The following is a 20,951-nucleotide window of genomic DNA, read 5'->3' as shown; positions in this document are numbered from 1 at the left end:
TGTTGGAGGAGAGTAAATTGAATTGTAAGATGGGAAAGTGTATTTTTTTATATATATTTATATTCAGTTAAATTTAAATAATAATAATAAAAAAAATATTTTTGAGTTGAGTTATTATCTTCTTGTACATGTGATCTCGTTAGATTCTAAAAAAGACAAAGCAAGTTATAAACTTTAATGATCCATTTTTATAATCAAATTAGAAGAAAAAAATAAATAAAATCACAACCCACCCCATGCACCTTCAGGCTCCAAACTACCAACCCCAATAACCCTTTTTTAAGTAGTGAAATTTGCTTACAACAAAGAAATTAATGATTCCCACCCAATTATTTATCTCTGTTATGGCTCCAAACCAGCACCACATGATCAATGTAATCTTTCAATTTCTGACTTTGTACAACATGTAATATGAATGTGGTGGATTATACTCTGATCACTTGTTATTATGATCTTAATTTCTTACAGAAAAGTTAATCCAAATTAACTCCATTTAAATGACATGAAGGAAAATAATAACTACATCTTAAATATTAAAATATATATATTTATATGTACAAGCTGTCAAACATTAATACACTCATGGGGTTTTGGTAGAACCACCACATTCCAACTTGTACAATGCTATATTATTTTAGGCTTTACAAGTGATATTATGTTATATGCATATGTATATTCTTCATAAAATATTGTTTTATATACATTACCAAACAGATATGGTGGTATATATATTCTTATCATCATAAGGATCATGTCAGATATGCACTAGTGAGAGATATGGAACTATATAATATAAAATTTTCAGGTAGAAATATAATTGTTTGACTTTGTTAAAAAGGCAGAGGCTATAGCCAAGCCTAACAACACATTATTTCTTGGAAATTTTCTTTTCGAGGTAATAAAAGTTTTCTGTGAAAAGTGCTATAGTCTCCAAGTTTGTTTCCATTGAGAAAACATTTCTTAGTACTCAGAAAGTAATTTGGTCTTGCTCCTCAAATAACTCCAAAGCAAGAAGACTTTTAAGAAGTGTATCCTTGTTGTTGTCTTCATCATCATCTCAGTTTATGTTTATGTCTCAAAATAATCTCAGATTATTAAATCTAATGTCACTTTCTTCCATTTAGGATACCCTTTTGCTTTTTAGTCCAGAATTGACACTATTGGGGCCAATTATATTTCAATCAAAGAAGCATATATATACAATTATACATAGCCCTTTCAGAGTCAATATTTCTAGATTGAGTGCAAGTATTGATTTGAATGGTTTTTTTGTTGCTATTATTATGATTGTTTTGGGGGGCTAAGAAAGAGAATCTAATGTGGGGTTGGAACTCTTTAGTAATTTAGTTTAGAACCTCTCCTTAAGTAGAGAGAAGACTGTACCAAAATTTGTAAAGCAAATCAAAATAAAACAAAGGGTCGTGTAGAGGAGAGAAGCAGATGAAAGAATTGAAGAGGTGGTCAGATTGTATTTATTTCATGATCAGCTCCAACCTATGGATGCTTGACACGTGGAGACAATGCTGCATATGCACATGAAAACAGTAATTATCCAGTTGTACAAAAGGACTGCTGGTAATTATATCACAATCAAAACACACAACTGTATTCTATAGTTACACTTACCTATTACCCCTCCTCCTGGTAATTCAAACTCATCCAGGTTCTACTTATGCAATTTGGTAGCATTTCAACACTAGTTTTACTGTAAAACATATCTGTTTTATACTCGTACAGTAAATAGTAATATTAATAATTTTGGCTGACACATATTGATTTTTCATTGAGTAGCAAGTATTTTGGAGATTATATGGTGAAAAATTGAAACACATCACCCCCTTTAAGTTATGTTGCTTTCATATATAAAATATATATACACAAAAAAATATGAATGGAATTATATGTAAGTTTCATTTCATAGAGTGGAGATTACTTGTAAACCACGTTTTAGACCAATTTAAACTCTACTGAAACACACACACATGAGAGATAAGACTGAGCACATTATTTACTAATTGATATGTTTTTTACTGTATAATAGGTGCTACGTGTATTATTTAAAGTTGCCTTAGTTTAATTATTTCATCTTTAATTAAATTTGGTACATAATAATCATATAATAAGAGATTTTATCTTTATTAATTACTTGGAGTTTGGTAGGTAAGCTGATTTAATTCATCAAGAGAAATGCTTGCTGTGAGGATACTAGTGGAAGAAGTTGGAATGTTAGAAATATTCACGTTATTGGTTGTTTTAAAATTGAAGAGACTTGATTACAATTTTAAAAGGACATTTAATTGAAGGGACTAGAATGTGTATTTTTTATTTATATATTTTTTTTAACTGAGATGGATAATGGATCACTGGTTTAGACCCTATCAGTACATTTTTCTGAATTAAATTTAATGACCTTGATGCTCAGTTGTCAGAATCCATAAAATTGATAAGTTTATTATCTTCTTCGTATTCATATATAAGATATTGTTTTATTGGTAGAAAATATTGTATACGGAGAAGACCCCATCTAAAACTAGAGGTAGCATAAATTATATGTCTAGCTATTCCCAGCATTATTAATAATAATAATAAAAACAATAGAGAGGGAAATCGCAAATTGGTGAATAGTAAGAATCACACATTTTCCATAATGCACTACTATTTCTAGGTTAAGATAAACAAGTTAGAGTGGCTAGAAATTTTAGAATTGACATATATAGATAAGAACATATGAGAATAAATCCAATAGCGATACTTTTTGTATTGACCAAATATTTAAAAACAACACCATTGACACTTCATTGAATTGATTGTCATAGCTACCAAAAGTTTTTCCTTTCTCACAAGAGCATTATGAGTACCACATTGCCTAGCACTACTAGGAAATAAAGCTCGATAGTTGATTAGCGGTTTTTTATAATCTAAGTGAAACCCGATATAGAATTACAACATAGCCCTTTAGCAATTCTCTTCTAAAAAATATACAAAGTAATTACGTCAATACAAGTAATGATGGCATGGTGAGGCAGGCTTAGAAGGGGGAAGGAGGGCCCATGTTCCTTAAAATCAAAATTTGAGAGTGGTTAAAGAAGCCCGTATCATTGGCATTGAATGAGCACTAATTAACTGAGCCTAATTGGGTTGAAATTAAATAATGAAGAAGAAGCCTAGTGCCTAATTCTGGTTCTGGTTCTGGTCCCCACCCCAGGAGGCTTGGACCCTCACTGCCTCTTCTCTTCAATTTTTCTTTTAATCCTGTGTGGCTCTTATCCCTCAATATCAATAAGCAATGTTATTGAGGGTCAAAATAGTGTGTGAGTGTGACTTGTAAGTTGTAATGAAGAACAGGGCAGCCAGTAATACTAGTACTAGCTATGTATAATAAATAAAAAGTTGCTGAGACTCAGACCCACAAGCCAGTTTTTGACTTTTTGACTCTACCACCAAAGGGTTTTCATTTCCTATTTTCGTTTGAATGAATTGAAGAGTGAAGACTCTCAGCTGATTTTTTTTTACTAGCAATGAAATTACATAAATAATCTAGAACGGAGAAACGTGCGCACTTACTAGGTCTAATGTCCCACGTATTATAGAAGTGGAGTCATAAATACCATCACATTATAAATGATCCATTCTTAATACTTGAATGTACTATGTTACATATAGTTTAATTTAAGGTAACAAAGAGTGAGTGAGCCGTTCATATTACTTCAATTCACATTTATCCTGTTCTCAAAAAAAAAAAAAATTCACATTTATCCTTTTGACACAGGTCTCATTTGATCACTAAATAAAACTACTTTTTATTTAAGTATTGTAGATTAAAACACTATCTTTTCTTTACGTCTTCATATGTTTTAATCACCTATTCTTTCGAAACTAAAGCCATCACTTGTAATTTTTTTTCGCCTTAAAAAAGAAATCAGCAATCACTTTTCAATGACCACTTTTCACCAAATAATTGTACGTGTGAGTAAGAGAAATAAATAAGAAAATTTTCATTTTCCTTTTCCTCCTACAATGAAATACAAGCAAACCACAGCATTACAACTGTCAAGTGACAAAATTTAATGCAACCACCATTATGACAAACATAAACGCGCAGAGGATTTAAACAAGATCCTTGTGTGTAGCTTTTTCCAACAAACCAACCCAAAAAGAAGAGAAAGAAAACAAAAGCATGAAACAAAAACCTATCTGGTAAAAAGTGAAAACTATTTAATGGGGGCTTCCTCACAACAAACCATAAGCCCCCCTCCCCTATATGCGGCACTTACCCAAAAAAAATCAATGCCTTCAAGAACTGTTACCCTTGCATGGCAGCAATAGTGCTGACTCTTAATAATACAGTATACGTGGACCAAACACTAGCAACCCTCGATTTGAGAGACTTTCTAGCATCTTTTAACCAAATGGAAACTGCTCTATATAATTAGATGCTTCGTTTCACTTAGTCTTGTTTTGAGGAGCTAGAGTTGTCATTCTCTGTAATTTCGGACGAACCGGTAGATGACATCTCACTACTAGCATTAACTCCATTCTGGTAGTTTTTCGATGCCAGGGCAGGGTTCCTTTGAGGATTGTTTGCTGCAGGCACTTGCCCTTCTTCTGCTAATTTTTTTATTATGTTCATAACAGTGGGGAGGAACTTGGTTGACAAGGAAATAAGTCCAGGAAGCTGCAAGGAACATTGAAAAAGATGACAAAATCACATACAGCGATTTAGTGTTGTTCAAAAAAAAATTGAGATAGTAGTAGTACTAAGTTATTATACAAAGTAGAGTTTGTGCAAAATAAAATTTATCTGATGAGCAGAAGTTTCCGTATTTATCTTAGTACAGGTATAGGCAGTACCAATTTCCTAAGTTGAAATATAAAATATTAATGGGTATTACCAATAAATAAATATTATTAGAAAAAATATATTTTCCATACTTAATTTTGCTATCTAATTAAAAAAAACTCTCTCTCATTTTTACAGTAAATGGGTTATTATATGGCTGAAGTTGCTCCATCATTGATAGAGATAAAGAAAATTGAATTAGAGTTAGATATTTTTAATATAAACATACTTTTGATATAATGTACAAAGAAAGTTTTTTCCCTTTTATTATTGACCATTTGATCAAAATCTAATAGTTTAATATTTCTAAAATTGGTATCATATTTCTAGTTATTTTTTTTTAAAGTAACCATCAATAATTCAATAAGTAAATGCAACCTACAATAATAGTAGTGCCTTTTTCAATATTTCACTTTAGTAAGTCCATGAAATTGCATCTTTCACTAAACTAGCTTTTGACAAGGAGGCTATACGTATAGAAGAACGCAATTTAGATACTTACAGCACCATTGCGGAATTCACCCGAGATATCTAGCTGCACCCACAGGGCTTTGACAAGTAAGAAAGCCACAAAGATTACTCCCAGATACAGAGGATTTCTGCAACCAAAATACAAGAAAATAAATACAAGCACAAAAACATAACACCAGCAAAACAATAAAGATGGAAACAGCATACCTTAAAAGCGTCATAAATTCATTGAATCCTAAAACAACCAAGGCAACAATGGCCCATGGAGGTGGTAACCAATTGTTGTTTCTCTTGTTGGCTTCCTGAATAGCAGTTAAAATAAATATTTATTAATATATATAAATTCCATGCAGTATCCAAAGTCTCATCGATGTCACACAAATTTTGAGTCCAATAATTGTAGAAATTACATATAAATGATATAGCCAAAAAAAAAAAAGTGCAGGACTGTAATAATCTATCTGGAGATAGTAGAGACCCATTACTGGAGAAATGAAGGAGCAAACATGTGTTTGATATATGCATCTAAGTTACAATCACTGTTTTAGATTTTTTTTTCCTGTATAAGTGTCAATGTTTTCACTGCATCCATATATGTGGTTGATATATGCATCTAAGTTACAATCGCTGTTTTAGATTTTTCCTTTTCCTGTATAAATGTCAATGTTTTCACTGTATCTATATATCTATATACTACGCACAATTCCAGCTGGTCTTATGAATCAACAACATGAAGTACATTGCAAACAGAAAATGATTTAAATTGTTAATTGGTTTTGAATCATGCCTGTGCTGCAATTGCCTGTGATACAGTGTACTCTGTCTCAGTCTTGAATTGCCTCCATAAAGATTTGCACTGGACGGGCGTGATCAATGTTTTTGTTGGTGGGACCTGTATAAATCAATGTAAATATATCAATGTTACACAGACATAAGAAGCTCCTACACATAATGAGCACATCTAACAGAATGAGATTCCAATAATTGATAGATATTGAGTCCACTGTAAATATGTCTTAAATAACGATTCCGTTAATCCAAAACAAGGTTAAACTGGTGACTAATGTCAACTGAATGCAAAACAAATTACAAGAACATCTCAACTTGAAACTTATACATATGGAGGTCTTGTTATAAGAGAACCACAGAGGAATAGCTTAGTAGGTTTGGGAACTTCTTCAAAAACATTACACAAATGAAATTATAAGAGATACCTCTTCCCATGAGCTCGTAGCCAGTGGGTCAGCCGTTGTAATGCTCCTATCTCTATTGGCACCACTAGTGGAATCTACCAAAGCTACGGTTAAAGTGGTCTCAATGGTATCAGCATCAGAATCGTCCAAACGTATAGCAGCCATAACAGAGAGCAATTTTAAGGACTGTTAAAAAGTTAAAACATTCAGGATCATATAAAGTTAATATAAAAAATAAAATATTAACAATATTTATATTGCCATACTGAAGAGCGTGCAGTTTTTGTAATAGCTCGAATATCTTCTTTCCCAGTCCAAACACGAGGCATTGAATCAGAATCGTGGCTAAACATTGTTGTGAACCTAATAGCAGTTCAAATGTCAATGCATGAAAATAGAAGCTGAAAGTAAACAAGAAAATTTGAATACAAAATAGGCAGGCACCTGTCCTTCATACGGATCAAAACTCTTCCAGCCTCCTCCTTTGCTTTTGCCTCAACAACTCCTCTTGCATAATCCTCTAGATTTGTAAGCATTTTACTTCTTGTTTCTTCATACATGTCAAAACCAGAAAGGGCATTGGAAAGCCCAGACACAGCTGATTCAGTCTCTCGTCGAAGGAGTTTTCTTATCGCTGGCCAAGTCTCACTATTTGCTCCATCTAGCAGTGCTTCTACTGGTCCTGATAGTGCTTCCTTCAGTTTGCCCTGCATGTGTTATTAATATCAGTGATAGTCCCAAGGAAAACTTTACCAAACTTATTACAAACATAAAAGAGATTTTAGTCACCGTTTTTCTTACGAATAAAATTTTTTTTGTCGTATAAAATATCTAAAATGAACTACCAGGTTAAATTTTCGTGATACGCACCACATAGAGACTATGGTTGGTTACTAACATTAAAGACGAGCCATAAACCGAATTACCTCATAAAATGCAGTAATTTCAGATATCTTGGCATCACGAACTAAAGAAATGTGGGCATCTATATCACGTCGAACTTTGTCCCTTACTTTAGACGTGTCCCAGTTTGCTACTTCAATAACAGCATCTGCAATAATTTGTGTCAATGTTGTAGTGGGAATGGAAAGCAAGATTTACATACATAAAGTAAGGTTTGCTCTCAAGCTCATTTAGCAAATCAAACATGAAATTTTAAAACCACTAGTAAAGCATATTGAATCATAAAAATGAATTAAATTTAATACTACACCTTATGAATACTTAAAAGTGAAATTGAAATACATACATCAATGCATTTCAAATTTAGGTTCCCACCCATATTTATGCTCTGATCCTACCATTTTAAAGTCTCTGTTTTTTTTTTTTTTTTGCTTTTCATTTTAAGTACTTAATTTCATTCTGCTATGGTAATTGACCATAACTTAAGTTAATGTTAACAAACCTGCACATCTTTCATCAAAAAGAGACATATAAGAATGAGAGCACTCAGCAGCAGCGGCAGAAAATCCCTCGCCACTATCCAAAGCCTTCTCAAATGCTTCCTTAAATTTATCCAAAGTTCCAGATCTTATATGTCCCAGCAAAGTTTGAAAAGCCGGTTGTACAAGCTTCAAGACAGCAAAACAAAAAACAAAGACAAGAAAATAACAATCAATGAAAAAGACTGCAAATGAGAATTAAAAATCATTGCGAGAAACATTCACAATGTGAAATTAATTTATCTAACTTAAACCCACACTATAGGCTCAATAGCCTCCCACAGAGTGCTCTGTAATGTGTTATTAACAAGCAAACCCAATTCCAGTATCTTTTATGATAGAATCTTGTTGCGAAATGACTCGGGGTACTTTATGCTATTGTTATGTATTTTTAATAAGCCAAATCAAAAGCAATTCCATGCAAATTAGCTCACCCCTTTGAATTTTGATCAATATAAAGTGAAAACCTAAAATTTTACACCCTCAAATCATCAAGAAAATAATGCACACTCATGATTGTGTGTGTTTTTTAATCTCAATTCCTGGAGAAATTTCATGAAAGGGTGGGAGCCAAAGTGGTTTTCAAACAGAAAGTTTATAAAATATTGACTAAAGATTAAGTTGGAGATCAGAAAAGTGAATACTTGTAGCAGTTTTTCTTCAAGCTGCTTCCGCTTTGAAGATCGGACACCTTCATCAAAATATGTAGCTTCTGCATCATACCTAAACATTAATTTCAATAAACAGATAATCAATAAGTAATTAAAGAAATGCAAATAAGATCTTGAGCATCATGAGTTTCTTAATCAAAAGGATCACAAAGCAGTCCTGTCATTTCATGTATTTGAGAAGGTAATATCAATAAATTAAAGATTTTTGGCATGCAGACACAATTATCTTGTTTAATTAAAGTACTTGGTAACAAGAAACAATTTTCCAATTTTTTCCAAATTCTAATGATCTCCACTTGACGATCATTCATCACTCTATGAAAGAATCGATCGCTTTCTCTCTCAACCTCATTGCACTGGAGATTTTGTTGATGTACAAAAACCATTCAAAATACTTCTTAGAAACAATGGACTTATTTCTTAGGTTTCTTCAAACAGTTGATAAGGATAACGTTAAGACTTTAAATAGTCTGAAATGGTTGACTTGCTTTAGACTTTATACATCTGTGATCCAAAAGAAAGTAAGGAATCAACTACCCTCACAGAGCAGCATGAACTTTTAAGCCATCTCAAATCCATTGCCAAGAAAAGCACTACCAATAAAGTGCATCTGCCGGGAGTTGAACCCGGGTCTATTGCTTGGAAGGAAATTATCCTAAACGTTGGACACTGGCTAATTTATTATGTTGTGTGATTCTTAATCAGAAGTAAAATATTGTTGCAAACATTATCCCCTAAACTACAGTGTAAGTAGAGAACAAGTAGCAGCAATGAAATTTTTACAGTTAATTTAATTATTAACCAAGACAAAGATTGGAACAGTCAAAGCCATAGCTGAAATTGTCAATATACAGAACATGGTTGTTAATGATAAAGCACGTATCTGCAGAATGCATACTAACTGAGGATAACCACAAAGGAAAGGAGGTCAATTTCTAAAATGCATAAAAATCATCCTCCAATCACACTTGCAATTAATTTTTGTTTACATAAAAAACCAAACAAATCTTACTCTGACAGACAGGTATCAAGAATTGAAGTGAGCTTCTTCCCAAATCCAGTAACAGGACCAAGTTGCACAGCCTCCTCGAGTGCCAGCCAGTACTGTATCATTGTTTAAGCAATTAATTACCCTCCCAAAAGTTTAAATACCAAATTAACTTAAGTCATGGAAAAGATGTAAATGTATGAAAATATGGCACCTCATTTCCTGAAAAACCAGAGAACTTCTCATTGGCAATTTCTTCACAGCGCACAGTAGCCACCATAACCTGTGAAGAATGAATTATTAAAATTTCTCTTCCAAATGTCAATATTTCTGTATGTAGCAGTACAAGCCACAGTATACCCTGGCTACTGCAATGAGCTGGAATTTGATACGATAATTTACCTTATGGGCAGGAAGATCAAGGTCTTTGTTTTCCTTGATGACTTTCCATATTTCATGTGCACTAAAAGAAAACCCTGAAGCAGGAACAACTCCCCTTCGATCTCCAGCAAGTCCACCAGGTGCAATCGAGTGAAAGAATCTCTGCCTCAAGTTAGCAACCTGATTCATAGAAACGAGCAACAAGCGAAAGAAAGCCAGGTGTAACAAATTATACCGTCAACCAATCCAAGGTCTTCAACATGTAAACAACAAGAATTACAATAGACATCTCTACTTTATCATTTTATAAAATTCATAAAATAAACTAATTTAGTTTAAATATTTCAAAAATTTCATGCAACAGTATTTTTTATTTTTTTATTTTTTCCAATGCATGCAACAGTAAAAATTAACTAAGAAGAGATAAGGTAAACATTCACTGGCATTTCTCAACAATACAAAACTATTTCTTGTAAAACAATTCAAGAGTTCAGCAACTTTTCCTTTAGTTTACTTTTCTTTCAATACAATCTTCTTTTTGATATTTACAAACAATGATTTAGAGAAGCAAGAAGAAATTAGAACATTTCACACAATGTATGGACATCTCGTACACATTAGAAGCAAATTCCATACCTGCTCCCTAAATAGCTCTTCTTTTTCTTCATAACTTGAAAGAGCTACAACCTCAACCTATAGAGAATTTGGTCAACAAAAAAAAACAATGTCAAATAAAAAGTGTCTCATAAGTGAAAGGGAATAGTAGTCTTTATAAAGAGTAGGGCATCTCACATTAAAAAATTCACTCAGAGGAGTTTCCAAATGAGCTTGAGGCTTTGGCACTGAGTCCCATATCTGACGAAGAAAAAAAAGGAAAGGAAAGAAACGTTGAAAAGTAACATATAGAAAACCCAAAAAAAGAAAAAAAAAGAAAAAAAAAAAGGGAAAAAAGCACTAACCTTCTGAATATCTTCTCTAAGAACAGGTTCTAAATTCTCCAATGGTGTCTATTAAACAAACAAAGAATTAATAAATCTCACTATAAAACCCAACTCTCAACAGGAATTATCTCAAACCATGACTACAATACAGATCAACGAAAAAGAGGAACACACCCTTGTCTTATCACGTATGACAAACATCAAAGTTGTTTTACGTGGACTAAACAACCGCATCATCACCTGCAAGAAAATTAAATGATAAAAGCTAAATACATTATTAGTTCTGGTATTTGAGCTAGCTTCTAAACAATGGACAGAAGAGAGAACAGGGGAAAGACCTGGAAGACAGTTTTTAGAAGAGGCTTATTTGCAGCTTGCTCACGGCCAATATCATGACACCACCTACATATAGTAGTTGAAGATGATTATCTCCCAAACTATAAAAATTTAGCACATACAAAAAAATGGCCGGCCTACTAGGTACCAGAAAATAAGCAATAGAAGTCAGTAGAAAACCCAAGAATTTTCTTACATGTTTATAAGAACAATATCTGAAACAGCAAGAGCAAAAAGAGCACTCTGCTTCTCAAATGCTGTATCATCCTGAAGATAAACCAAATCATACAAATAAATATAAACCCACCTCTTTCATCAGAACATATGGCATATGCCCTAAGACAATTAAATTTCTAAACATAAAAGGGGCAAAAACTTTACACCCAACATGTGCAACAATTTAATATATTATTGTTGATTAAATTTTATATGTTGCGAAACAATAATAACGCAAATAAAGACATTAGTAAGCCTTGAAAGAGCACCTCTCCTCTTTCTCTTCCATCGGTTCCCTCTAAATCCATAACAAGTGTACAGGGCTCGATACCGGCACATTTCGCTAACCAAATACCTTTAGTAGTTTGAGACCTGCAAAGTATCAGATAGTATCAATTGCTAATATCTAACAAATATTATCAAAAAGTGTCAATTTGCTCATTTCTAACCAAAATTACCATATAATGTCAATTTGCTAAGCTCTAACATATATCAAAGTGAAGTTGTAAAAGGAAGTTGAGAAACATACCTTCCCCTAAAAGCATCCATCTCTCTGAAGTTGGTGTTGAATAAATTATTCAATAAAGTACTCTTTCCTGTTGCAGTCATCAATAGCAATGTGACATGAATATAATAAACAAAGAGATCAAAGTACCAAAGTACATTCACAAACAGATCATTAATCTTCATAAAGAAAACAGTCTCAGATATCGTAGCAAAGCCTTCAAATTCCCCAAAGCTTGAAAAAGATTTTGCTCAAAAAGTCGAATTTAGTCAAACTGTCAAAGAATAATACCACTAAAATTCCTATTATATTAAGGAAATAAGATTGCATACCACTACTTTGTGGACCCATAATGGAGACAACCGCGTACGACAGACCGCATTCAGCCAACTTTACCTCCTTGATGAAACTGTCAATTCCAGTGACATTGAATACACCATCTCCATCTATAAGCTGAGTAGAACAGCAACCATCATCTGCTGCACAGCAATATATGTTCACGTTAGACAAGCAAACACCACAATAAAATGTCATGCACTAACATATCAAATTCTTCGAGCACAAATAGCTTGAGATTAAGCTATCAGTTCATGAGATTCTGATGATTGATCTGAAACAATTACTTTACAAAGACTGACATCCTGTAAGATTTTCTCATTAATTTTCACACAAGAGGATATCATCTATCACCAATTTAAAAAGTGTCACCAGAAACACCAGCAATGTAGTACATTTTGTGTAAGAATATCTTTTGGTTTCGATAATTGAGGTTGAAAAAATAAAAGTCACAAGATTCATGCTCGGTCTCATTGTTTTTTTACAATAAGATATTACAAATCTGTAATTCGTTAGCTGCAAGTGGAGTCATAAAGATTTGTAAAACTATTCATCAGCTCACATCTAACAAACTCAATCTGTTTAAAATACCAACTAATTTCATAAGCCCCAAAACACCCTATATTTGCTTTTCCAGTGTTCCTCAACTACTCGAATAAATTTCAAATTCTACAGCTCGTTTCTTTTCTATTCAAAATTTTCTCGGTAGCCAAACCCCAACTCTAAATATAAATAAACATCCCAAAATTTCTAATTATAATTACCGAAATCAAAACAGAAACAAACCAAAACTTTCAGAATTATTAGAAAGAATACTTCAGAAGCCTAAAATCTGCATTACATTGAAAAATATCAATCCAATACAAGTCAATAAGTTAAACTAAAACCCCATCACTTAAGGTTTATTTGAATAAATGATCAAATTTTAAATAAACTCTAAAATAATTCAAAACAAAAACAGTTACCCCAACAGGCGAAACGCATAATGAAATTATTAAGAAACGAAGAAATGAAATTGATACCAATCCGGGTAATAAATACATGAAAAATTAACGTCAGTGGTCAAATATACCAGCAAATTATCTATAAATGAAGGGGGAAAAAAACACAAATCAGATTAGATCAGATAGAGAAGAAGAGAAAGTACCCATTTTGAACGAGAGATTAAGATTGGGAATCAGAGAAAATGAGATGAGGTTTGAAATGCGGGAAACGCAGATCGATCGTGAGAAAGGAGAGAAACAAAAAGTGAAGATCTCAGATTGAATGAAATTATGGAATCGATCTTTTATTCTTTTAATTTATTTTTTATTAATATATGAAAGAAGAAAAAAAAAAGTGTGCTTGACTATCTTTGTCCTTTGATCAAAGCGCCTCTCTTTTTAAATAAAATAAATATAAATATTTTTCCTTTTGCCTTAAATATTTTGTCACATTTTTTTCTTTTTATATAAATCTCTTTTTCTCCTTAAAAAAATTCTCACTCTTTTTACCATACCATTTTTTATAGTAATATTTTTAAATAAGTCTAAACATGCTATTTATTTAGGTATATAAAAGAGTTTTTTAGTCTTATTTTTTTTTTTAATGATATGTTATAATTATTTATGATCATTTATAAATTTTTAAAATATTCTGAACAGTACTAAATCAAAAATATAATTTATATATTTTGTTGTACACGTAAATATGTTTTTCTTATAAGATAGTATTTAATTACAACGCGTAATTACAATAACCAAAGTAATGATATGAGAATGTAATAGAATAAAATGTGTATAAACTAAAATAATTTTATTATTTTTATTTTATAATCATAAAATATTAAAAAAAATAATGTAGACCTTTAATTTATTTTTACTACATATTTTTTATTAAAGTGTTATTTTACTTTTATAATAGATTGTAATTGTAATTGGAATAAGGATTATATTTTGGCATCATATTCAGGGGCGGACCCACATTGTAGCGAGGGGGGGCAGTCGCCCCCCCTGAAAAAAAAATCGAGAAAAAAATGTATATGTATTTTAATTAGTTACAACATATATTTGTATTAAAAGATGATATTTATAGACATAATAGTAACCTTGGTGTAATGGTTAAGGTAGTTGGTAAATAGGTTAGAGGGTAAAGGTTCAAATCCCACTAACTACACTTTATATTATCTTTTTAAATTTATTTACGCCCCCTCTCACTTTAAATTCTGGGTCCGCCACTGATCATATTATTATTACAATACTAATGTAATTATCATTTAAATGGAAAAATAAATAATATAATTCATTACCATCTGACCTGATTTTTTCGCAGTGTTCAAAATATATTTAATAACTTAAAAAAACTCTCCATCTAACTTTCTCTTTTGCATTTATATTGTCAAGTGAGCCCTTAAAGTCCTTTTTTTTTTCTTTTTTTGTGGAAAAGAAAAGATCAAAGGGTCACCTTTTTCTTAAGCTGATCAAAGGGTCAGATTAGATGATCAAAATTGGTGAATTCCACCATCAATCATGACTTTCAGTTTTTTACCTTTTTCACCCAGAAAAATAATCATGTATTTTTATCAAGCACTTCAAAAAAAAAAAAATCCTTCTCAACAATAATAATAATTAAAATTCTGGTGTTTTTTGTGCAAACATGTAATAAGAATTTTATTAGTAAAGAATCATTTGATGTTTTCTTTAAAATTATATTTCATGTGCACAAACTAATATATTTTTAATAAAATTTATTGAAATTTTAAGTGATGTGATGGTGGTGACAAAGGAAAAAAAAGACAAAAACAATAACGAAAAGCATGTGTGCCCACAGACACCTTGGCTACAAGAATACTTAGAGGGTAAAGTTATGATAGTTTTTTTCGAAAAAAAAAAATAATTAAGAAATTAGAGGGTAAATTTGAAAAGGTATGTGTTTGTAACAAATATAATTGAGTACATCACTTTCACAAAAATACCAATAATTTATATTTATTTACATTTATATTCCTTAACACCTGGTGGGTTTGTTTAAAAAAAAAACACCTGATGAGAAAATTAAAAATAAAGAATGCATCATAAGTAAAGCTGGGTTTAATTATTGTGGATCTTGAAATGTTCCTGGTTATAATTACTATAACAAATGTTCCACTATTGGCCCCATATTCCTTTTGTTTAATAAAAACCTTAAATTGTAAGTTATATTTATAAAAAAAAAATTGTAAGTAGATTTTTTTGTACTTTATATCTATTTATAAAAAAAAAAAAGTTTAAACAATAGAATGTTATTATTATTATTTTAAAAAAAAATCAATAATAAAATGTTATTAGCTTATTAGTTGATAAATTATGAAAGATAAATATTTATAAGAAGAAAAAAAATAGTTTTAGACTTTTAGTCATAAATAATGGATGAAGACAAATGGATATGCACTTGGTGATACACCATAACAGATATGGAGGCAAGTGTACTAGATCTTTCTCATTTTATTGTTGAGTTGGCAGTATATGATTGGATGAGTTGCATCGCACTGAATATGTTTTTATTTTATAAACAACTGAAATGAGATTTTAATTAAGTAAAATGAGATTGTACAGTTAGGCAGGGGAACTGTTAAGTAATGGGACCCACCTGATTTCACCGACCGAGATGAGTAGTGGGACCCATCAGCCGCCCATTTGGTTAGAAAAAGGGTTGGACGGTCCGATCATTACGAACTTTGGAGGTTTGTGGGGTCGCTTCCACGTAGCCGCCGTCAATAGTTTACTTTGGCCTTTTGGTACCCAACTCAGCGCCGACGGCTAAACTCATGCTCTTTCTCAATGTAACAATTAACAGAACACTTAATTTAAAAAAAACAAACAAATTAACACAATTTTAAATTTTTGTTGGTTAAATTTGCCAAAACTACTTTTGGTAAAATTTATCTTATGCACAAGTGACATGTTTATGTTAGTCTAAACAATTTAAAATTAAAAAATAATAATTTATTTTAAAAATAAAAATATATATATAAAATTTAATCCTTTTGTTTTCTTTCTATGCAAAAATAAAATAAAAATAAAAATGAAAGCCTTTTAAGTTAGAATAAAAAGGAAGAAGCATCAAAGGAAAAATGAAATCCAAATAAATATACTCCCAAACTCTGATAATGTAATGAAGAAAGAAAGAACGGAATGAAAAAGAAGCTCAACCACTGAAGGAAAGGCTTGAGGCTGCCGTTTGGTACGAGATATTCAAAATAATTTAATTATAGGAAATATTATGAAGAATAATATAATTATAGGGAAATGTGTAAAGTGTGTTTCGCTGTGTAGAGTAATATGTAATTATATTCTGTTAATTAAATTATATTGTTTGGTTGAGTACAGGAATCTTATATTTATTTAATATTAATTACATATAAAAATAAAATAATTATTTATTAAAGAAATATATTTATTAATTAGTAAATATTAATTTTTATTGTATTTTTTATTAATTAAAATGAACATTTATATATATTTTATCTCTATGTTATTTATTTTTGCTCGCTATGTCATTTATGTACACTATCCGCGTAAAATTTATGTATAATAAATATATATATTATTGCTAATAATATAAAATAACTCAATTAAAAAAAACTGATCTCACAGACTAAATATATATATCGTAATATTTTATTTATAATAAATGATAATATTATTGGTATTTAAATTTATTTATTAATTCAAAAATGTTATTCAAATTAATATAATGGAAAGTAATAATTCAATCCTACCCTTTTTTAAGGTATGAATATTACCCTCCCCAATGGTAGTTATATTACTAGGGGAATAACATTCTAAGGCTAAATCCTCCAAACAAACAATGTAATGTTTCACATTACAATTCCCTTACTAGCATTAACTTATTCCAAACAGCCCCTTAGTTACATACTAGAGAGTGAGGGAACTAAAAAAAAGACAAAAGCAAGCAACTAACATTGTAACAGAATTGTAATTAACTATGAGAAAAGAAAAGCCAAAAAGAGAGTCCTAACTATCTTTAACATACCCATTAAATTACACTCATTTGATTTAAGTGTTAATTTGTCTCTGAGGTAGTTGAACTGAGAAATGTAAAGAGATTTAGTAAGGATATCTGCAATTTGGTATGAGGAATCCACCTATCGAACATCCAGCTTGTTATTAAGAACTCTGTTTTGAACAAAGTAAACATCGATTTCTATATGCTCGGTTCAAGCGTGATAAACTAGATTTGAAACTAGAGAAACTGACACCTAAGTTGTCACACCATAGCACAGGAATAGTTGACACATGAATAGATAACCCAGTGAGAATGGATTCCATACATATTAGTTCGGAGGTAGCTAAAGCAAGGGCTCGATATTTGGACTCAATACTGGATCGAGCAACCACACTTTGCTTTTTGAAACACCGACTAATGAGGTTACTTCCCAAGAACATGCAGTATTAAGAGGTTGATTTCCTGTAATCATTGCACCCTGCCCAATCTGCATCCTAGTAATTATGAAGGTTAAGATCAGAGGAAGCAGTAAAACAGAGGCCTAGAGTTGATGTATTATCTTAGTTGTGTTGATGACTTCACAAGATTTGTGGATATATCCAATGCAATCCAAGTCTTAAGTCACATGTCTTTTCACTCAATTTACCAAATTTGTTGAACTAATGTTTGAAACCAAACTAAAAAAAATGTTCAAACAGATCTTTAAAGAGTTTTTACATCTGTATAACCTGTATCATCAACTTGGAATCACCTTTCGATAATCTTGTGCTCACACTCATCAACAACAAGGTTGTGTTGTGAGAAAACATAGACATGTCGTTGATATGGGAGTCACTCTTTTAGCTCAAAGTAATATTCCACTTAGTTTCTGATGGGAAGCTTCTGCATCATTGTATACTTGATTAACAAGCTTCCCACCTCATACTCAACAATATGTCTCTCTTTGAAAAATTATATAAACAGCTACCTGATTACAACATGCTAAAAGTTTTTGGCTGTTATGATACATGTAAGAATGTAATGAAGAGTGAGAAAATGAAAAAGAAGCTCAATCATTGAAGGGAAGGCTTGAGGCTTTATATAATATCAGTTAGTTACCTACAAAAAAAAAAAAAAAAAAAAAAAAAACCTAGAAATATACAGAAGGCAAAAGCAAGCAACTAACATTGTAACAAAATTGTAACTAACTAACAGAAAAGAAAAGCCAAAAAGAGAGCTAATCCTGACTATCTTTTTTTTTTGAAAAATGCGTTTATAAATAAAATAAAATTAGAGTTAGACCTCATGGTCATTACAAAAGATATTAACAGGTATAGTAGATATTTCTACCATGCCCGTAACATTGTGGGCAAATGCCCATTTAGCCACATTATGGGCCGCGTAGTTACAGTTTCTAGTTATATAAGAAAAATTACAATTAGTCATAAAAGTAGAGAGGAGTTTGCAATGACGCACATAGTTCTCAATCCCCCAAATAGAGTCATCCCCTTTTAGGTTCTCGATAACAACATCAGAATCACTCTCCACTAAAACAAAAGGATGATGTAATGAGACCGCCGTCTCCATGGCTAAAAGACAGGCCGCAGCTTCTCCAGTGAGTGGGTCAGTGAATTGTAACCTTTTTGCCGCCACCCACAAAACTGATTCATTATGGTCTCTCGCAATCGCCACTGCACACATAGTCTCACCTCCGACTTTGACATCGCAGTTGATTTTAATCCAATCTTCCGGAGGCGGAGACCAAGCCTGAGTCTCAACAGACTGTGGAGGGGAAAGAAGGCAGGAGCCATAGTCTGTGTAACAAGACAAAATAGAGTCAATATAGTGTTTAATGTTACCCATTGATTTATTATGTACCTTGTCGTTGCGGGCCCTCCAAATCGTATCTACCACAATTGAGGCGTAGAGGAACAGCTTATCAGTATCAACTCCTCTTGATTTAAGATTCCATAGAAAAGTAACCCAGTCCCACATTCGGGCTCCTGAATCGAGCACAGGCATAACCCCCCAAGGAGAGGATCGCCAAAGGTGGAAGGCAAAGTTGCAATACAGGAACAAGTGCTCTGTGGTCTCCTCAGCCTCTCCACAAATAGGGCAGGAAACCTCCTCAAAACCCATTCTCTTAGCAAGAGGGGCTCGTAAGGGTAGCGCATTGGAAAGGATACTCCACCAATGGACCTTATGCCGCTCCAAAATCTTTGAGTTCCAAAGTTTGTTCCATAGTGCCGAAGCAATGTTGCACATAGGAGCCCGATCAAGGGCTTAAATAAGATATGCAGACTTGGTTGAAAACAGACCATTTGATTCTTTTGTCCAGACCCATCTATCCCTTCCCTGACCACTCGGAATACCGCCTCTTAAGATGTTACTAACAGTTTCCTGGTCAAAAAGGTTGTGGAGCTTGGGTGTGTCCCAATTCCCGTCAGGTAGCAGTAAATCCGACACTTTCTCCAAGCCCCGTTGTTGACGATAATTAGACTTAGGGTAAAAATCCGTACCGTGGATAACCCAAGGGTCATCCCAAATACTTGTCTCTCGCCCATCGGATATTAGCTTGCACGCCCCTTTTCTTAAAATCTCTTTTGATCGCACCACATTTTTCCAAAACCAAGAATCGGAGCTCTTAACCTCACAGTCAAAAAACGGTTTACCCTTAAGGTACTTAGATCTGAGAACATTACAGCACAGCGACTCTTCCTCAGTCAGCAGAGCCCAACCCCACTTGGCGAGCAATGCCTGGTTCATCTCCACAGTCTTTCTAAATCCAAGCCCCCCACGGGACTTAGGAAGGCACAACTGGTCCCAGGCTTTAAGATAGATGCCTCTATTACCTTGTTCACAGCCCCACCAGAAGTCCCTCACCATACCATCAATCCTAGATGCAAGCTTTTTAGAAAGCTTTGTCGTCTGCATCGTGTAAATAGGCAAAGCAAGTCCCACCGATTTGATCAATGTAGCACGACCAGCCTTTGATAACGATTTTAACTTCCACCCATGGAGTTTTGACACCAGATTATCAAGAATGAAGTTAAAATCTGCATCCTTTTGGCGGGATCTAAAAAGCGGGAGTCCCAAATAGTTTATGTTACCCAATTCACAGTTCAATCCCAAAGCTTGCCTGATGCCTCGTTTCATACCATCACTTGTGTTACCGCTAAAGAAAATGGAGGTTTTGAGCTTATTAATTCTTTGACCAGACCAATCACAAAACTTTTCCAGGCAATGCCACATACCCCTTGCTTCATCAAGGTTTGCCCTGCCAACAAGGATCAGATCATCGGCAAAGAACAGATGGGAGAGTTTGGGGCCCTCTCTGCTTAGCTTTATACCACTTATGGTACCGTTATCAAGGGCGTGCTCAAGGATACGCGAGAGGATTTCAACAGCCCAGATAAAGATGTACGGAGATAGGGGGTCTCCTTGTCTAATGCCACACTCCGGGGTCAAACTGTTAAATTTCCTTCCATTGAGAAAAAGTAATCCTGACTATCAATAACACAAACAATTGACAACAACATGCAGCGAGCTCATCCATTGATATTCTCTAGTCCAACAAATAAAGGCTTCATGGGAGATATCAAAGGTTGGCATATTTGCTTAAGGAATTATTGGCGAGATCTATAAAACCCGAGCTCGTCAAATAAA

At 32.8% G+C, this 20,951-nt stretch overlaps 2 protein-coding genes across 3 annotated transcripts; both read right to left on the bottom strand.

Annotated features, from left to right (window-relative positions):
* Nucleotides 1-3,971: 3,971 nt before the first annotated feature.
* On the bottom strand, nucleotides 3,972-13,735 carry LOC115706947 (protein ROOT HAIR DEFECTIVE 3). 2 transcript variants are annotated; one of them, XM_030634727.2, is made up of 23 exons: nucleotides 13,468-13,735; nucleotides 12,317-12,463; nucleotides 12,009-12,075; nucleotides 11,749-11,851; nucleotides 11,460-11,530; nucleotides 11,266-11,329; nucleotides 11,102-11,167; nucleotides 10,946-10,993; nucleotides 10,779-10,841; nucleotides 10,623-10,679; nucleotides 10,008-10,166; nucleotides 9,820-9,888; nucleotides 9,630-9,721; nucleotides 8,591-8,669; nucleotides 7,910-8,075; nucleotides 7,431-7,555; nucleotides 6,949-7,211; nucleotides 6,771-6,867; nucleotides 6,526-6,690; nucleotides 6,099-6,203; nucleotides 5,519-5,613; nucleotides 5,343-5,439; nucleotides 3,972-4,675 (listed from the first exon to the last, which is right to left on the bottom strand). In XM_030634727.2, the coding sequence occupies exons 1-23, from the start codon at nucleotides 13,469-13,471 to the stop codon at nucleotides 4,448-4,450; spliced, it is 2,430 nt and encodes an 809-aa protein (XP_030490587.2). In that variant the 5' UTR covers nucleotides 13,472-13,735; the 3' UTR covers nucleotides 3,972-4,447. The 2 variants fall into 2 exon arrangements, with proteins under 2 accessions (XP_030490587.2, XP_030490590.2); XM_030634730.2 differs by having other exon boundaries at nucleotides 12,317-12,460.
* A 4,846-nt stretch (nucleotides 13,736-18,581) lies between these two features.
* Nucleotides 18,582-19,550, bottom strand: LOC133034656 (uncharacterized). Its single transcript, XM_061109914.1, has one exon. It carries the CDS (start codon nucleotides 19,548-19,550, stop codon nucleotides 18,582-18,584), a length of 969 nt encoding a protein of 322 aa, XP_060965897.1.
* Between the last annotated feature and the right edge of the window lie 1,401 nt (nucleotides 19,551-20,951).

Source organism: Cannabis sativa, chromosome 1 (assembly GCF_029168945.1).
Source record: "Cannabis sativa cultivar Pink pepper isolate KNU-18-1 chromosome 1, ASM2916894v1, whole genome shotgun sequence".
In the NCBI taxonomy this organism is placed as follows: Eukaryota; Viridiplantae; Streptophyta; class Magnoliopsida; order Rosales; family Cannabaceae; genus Cannabis; species Cannabis sativa.
This window is presented reverse-complemented; position numbering and strand designations above follow the sequence as displayed.

Coding starts and splice junctions, on each gene's coding strand:
- LOC115706947 (XM_030634727.2), bottom strand. Junction 7,212..7,430: donor AAATTACTGCATTTTATGAG/GTAATTCGGTTT, acceptor TAACACATGCAG/GGCAAACTGAAGGAAGCACT. Junction 6,868..6,948: donor TTGATCCGTATGAAGGACAG/GTGCCTGCCTAT, acceptor AACTGCTATTAG/GTTCACAACAATGTTTAGCC.
- LOC133034656 (XM_061109914.1), bottom strand. CDS start 19,550: ATGTGCAACATTGCTTCGGCACTATGGAACAAACTTTGGAACTCAAAG.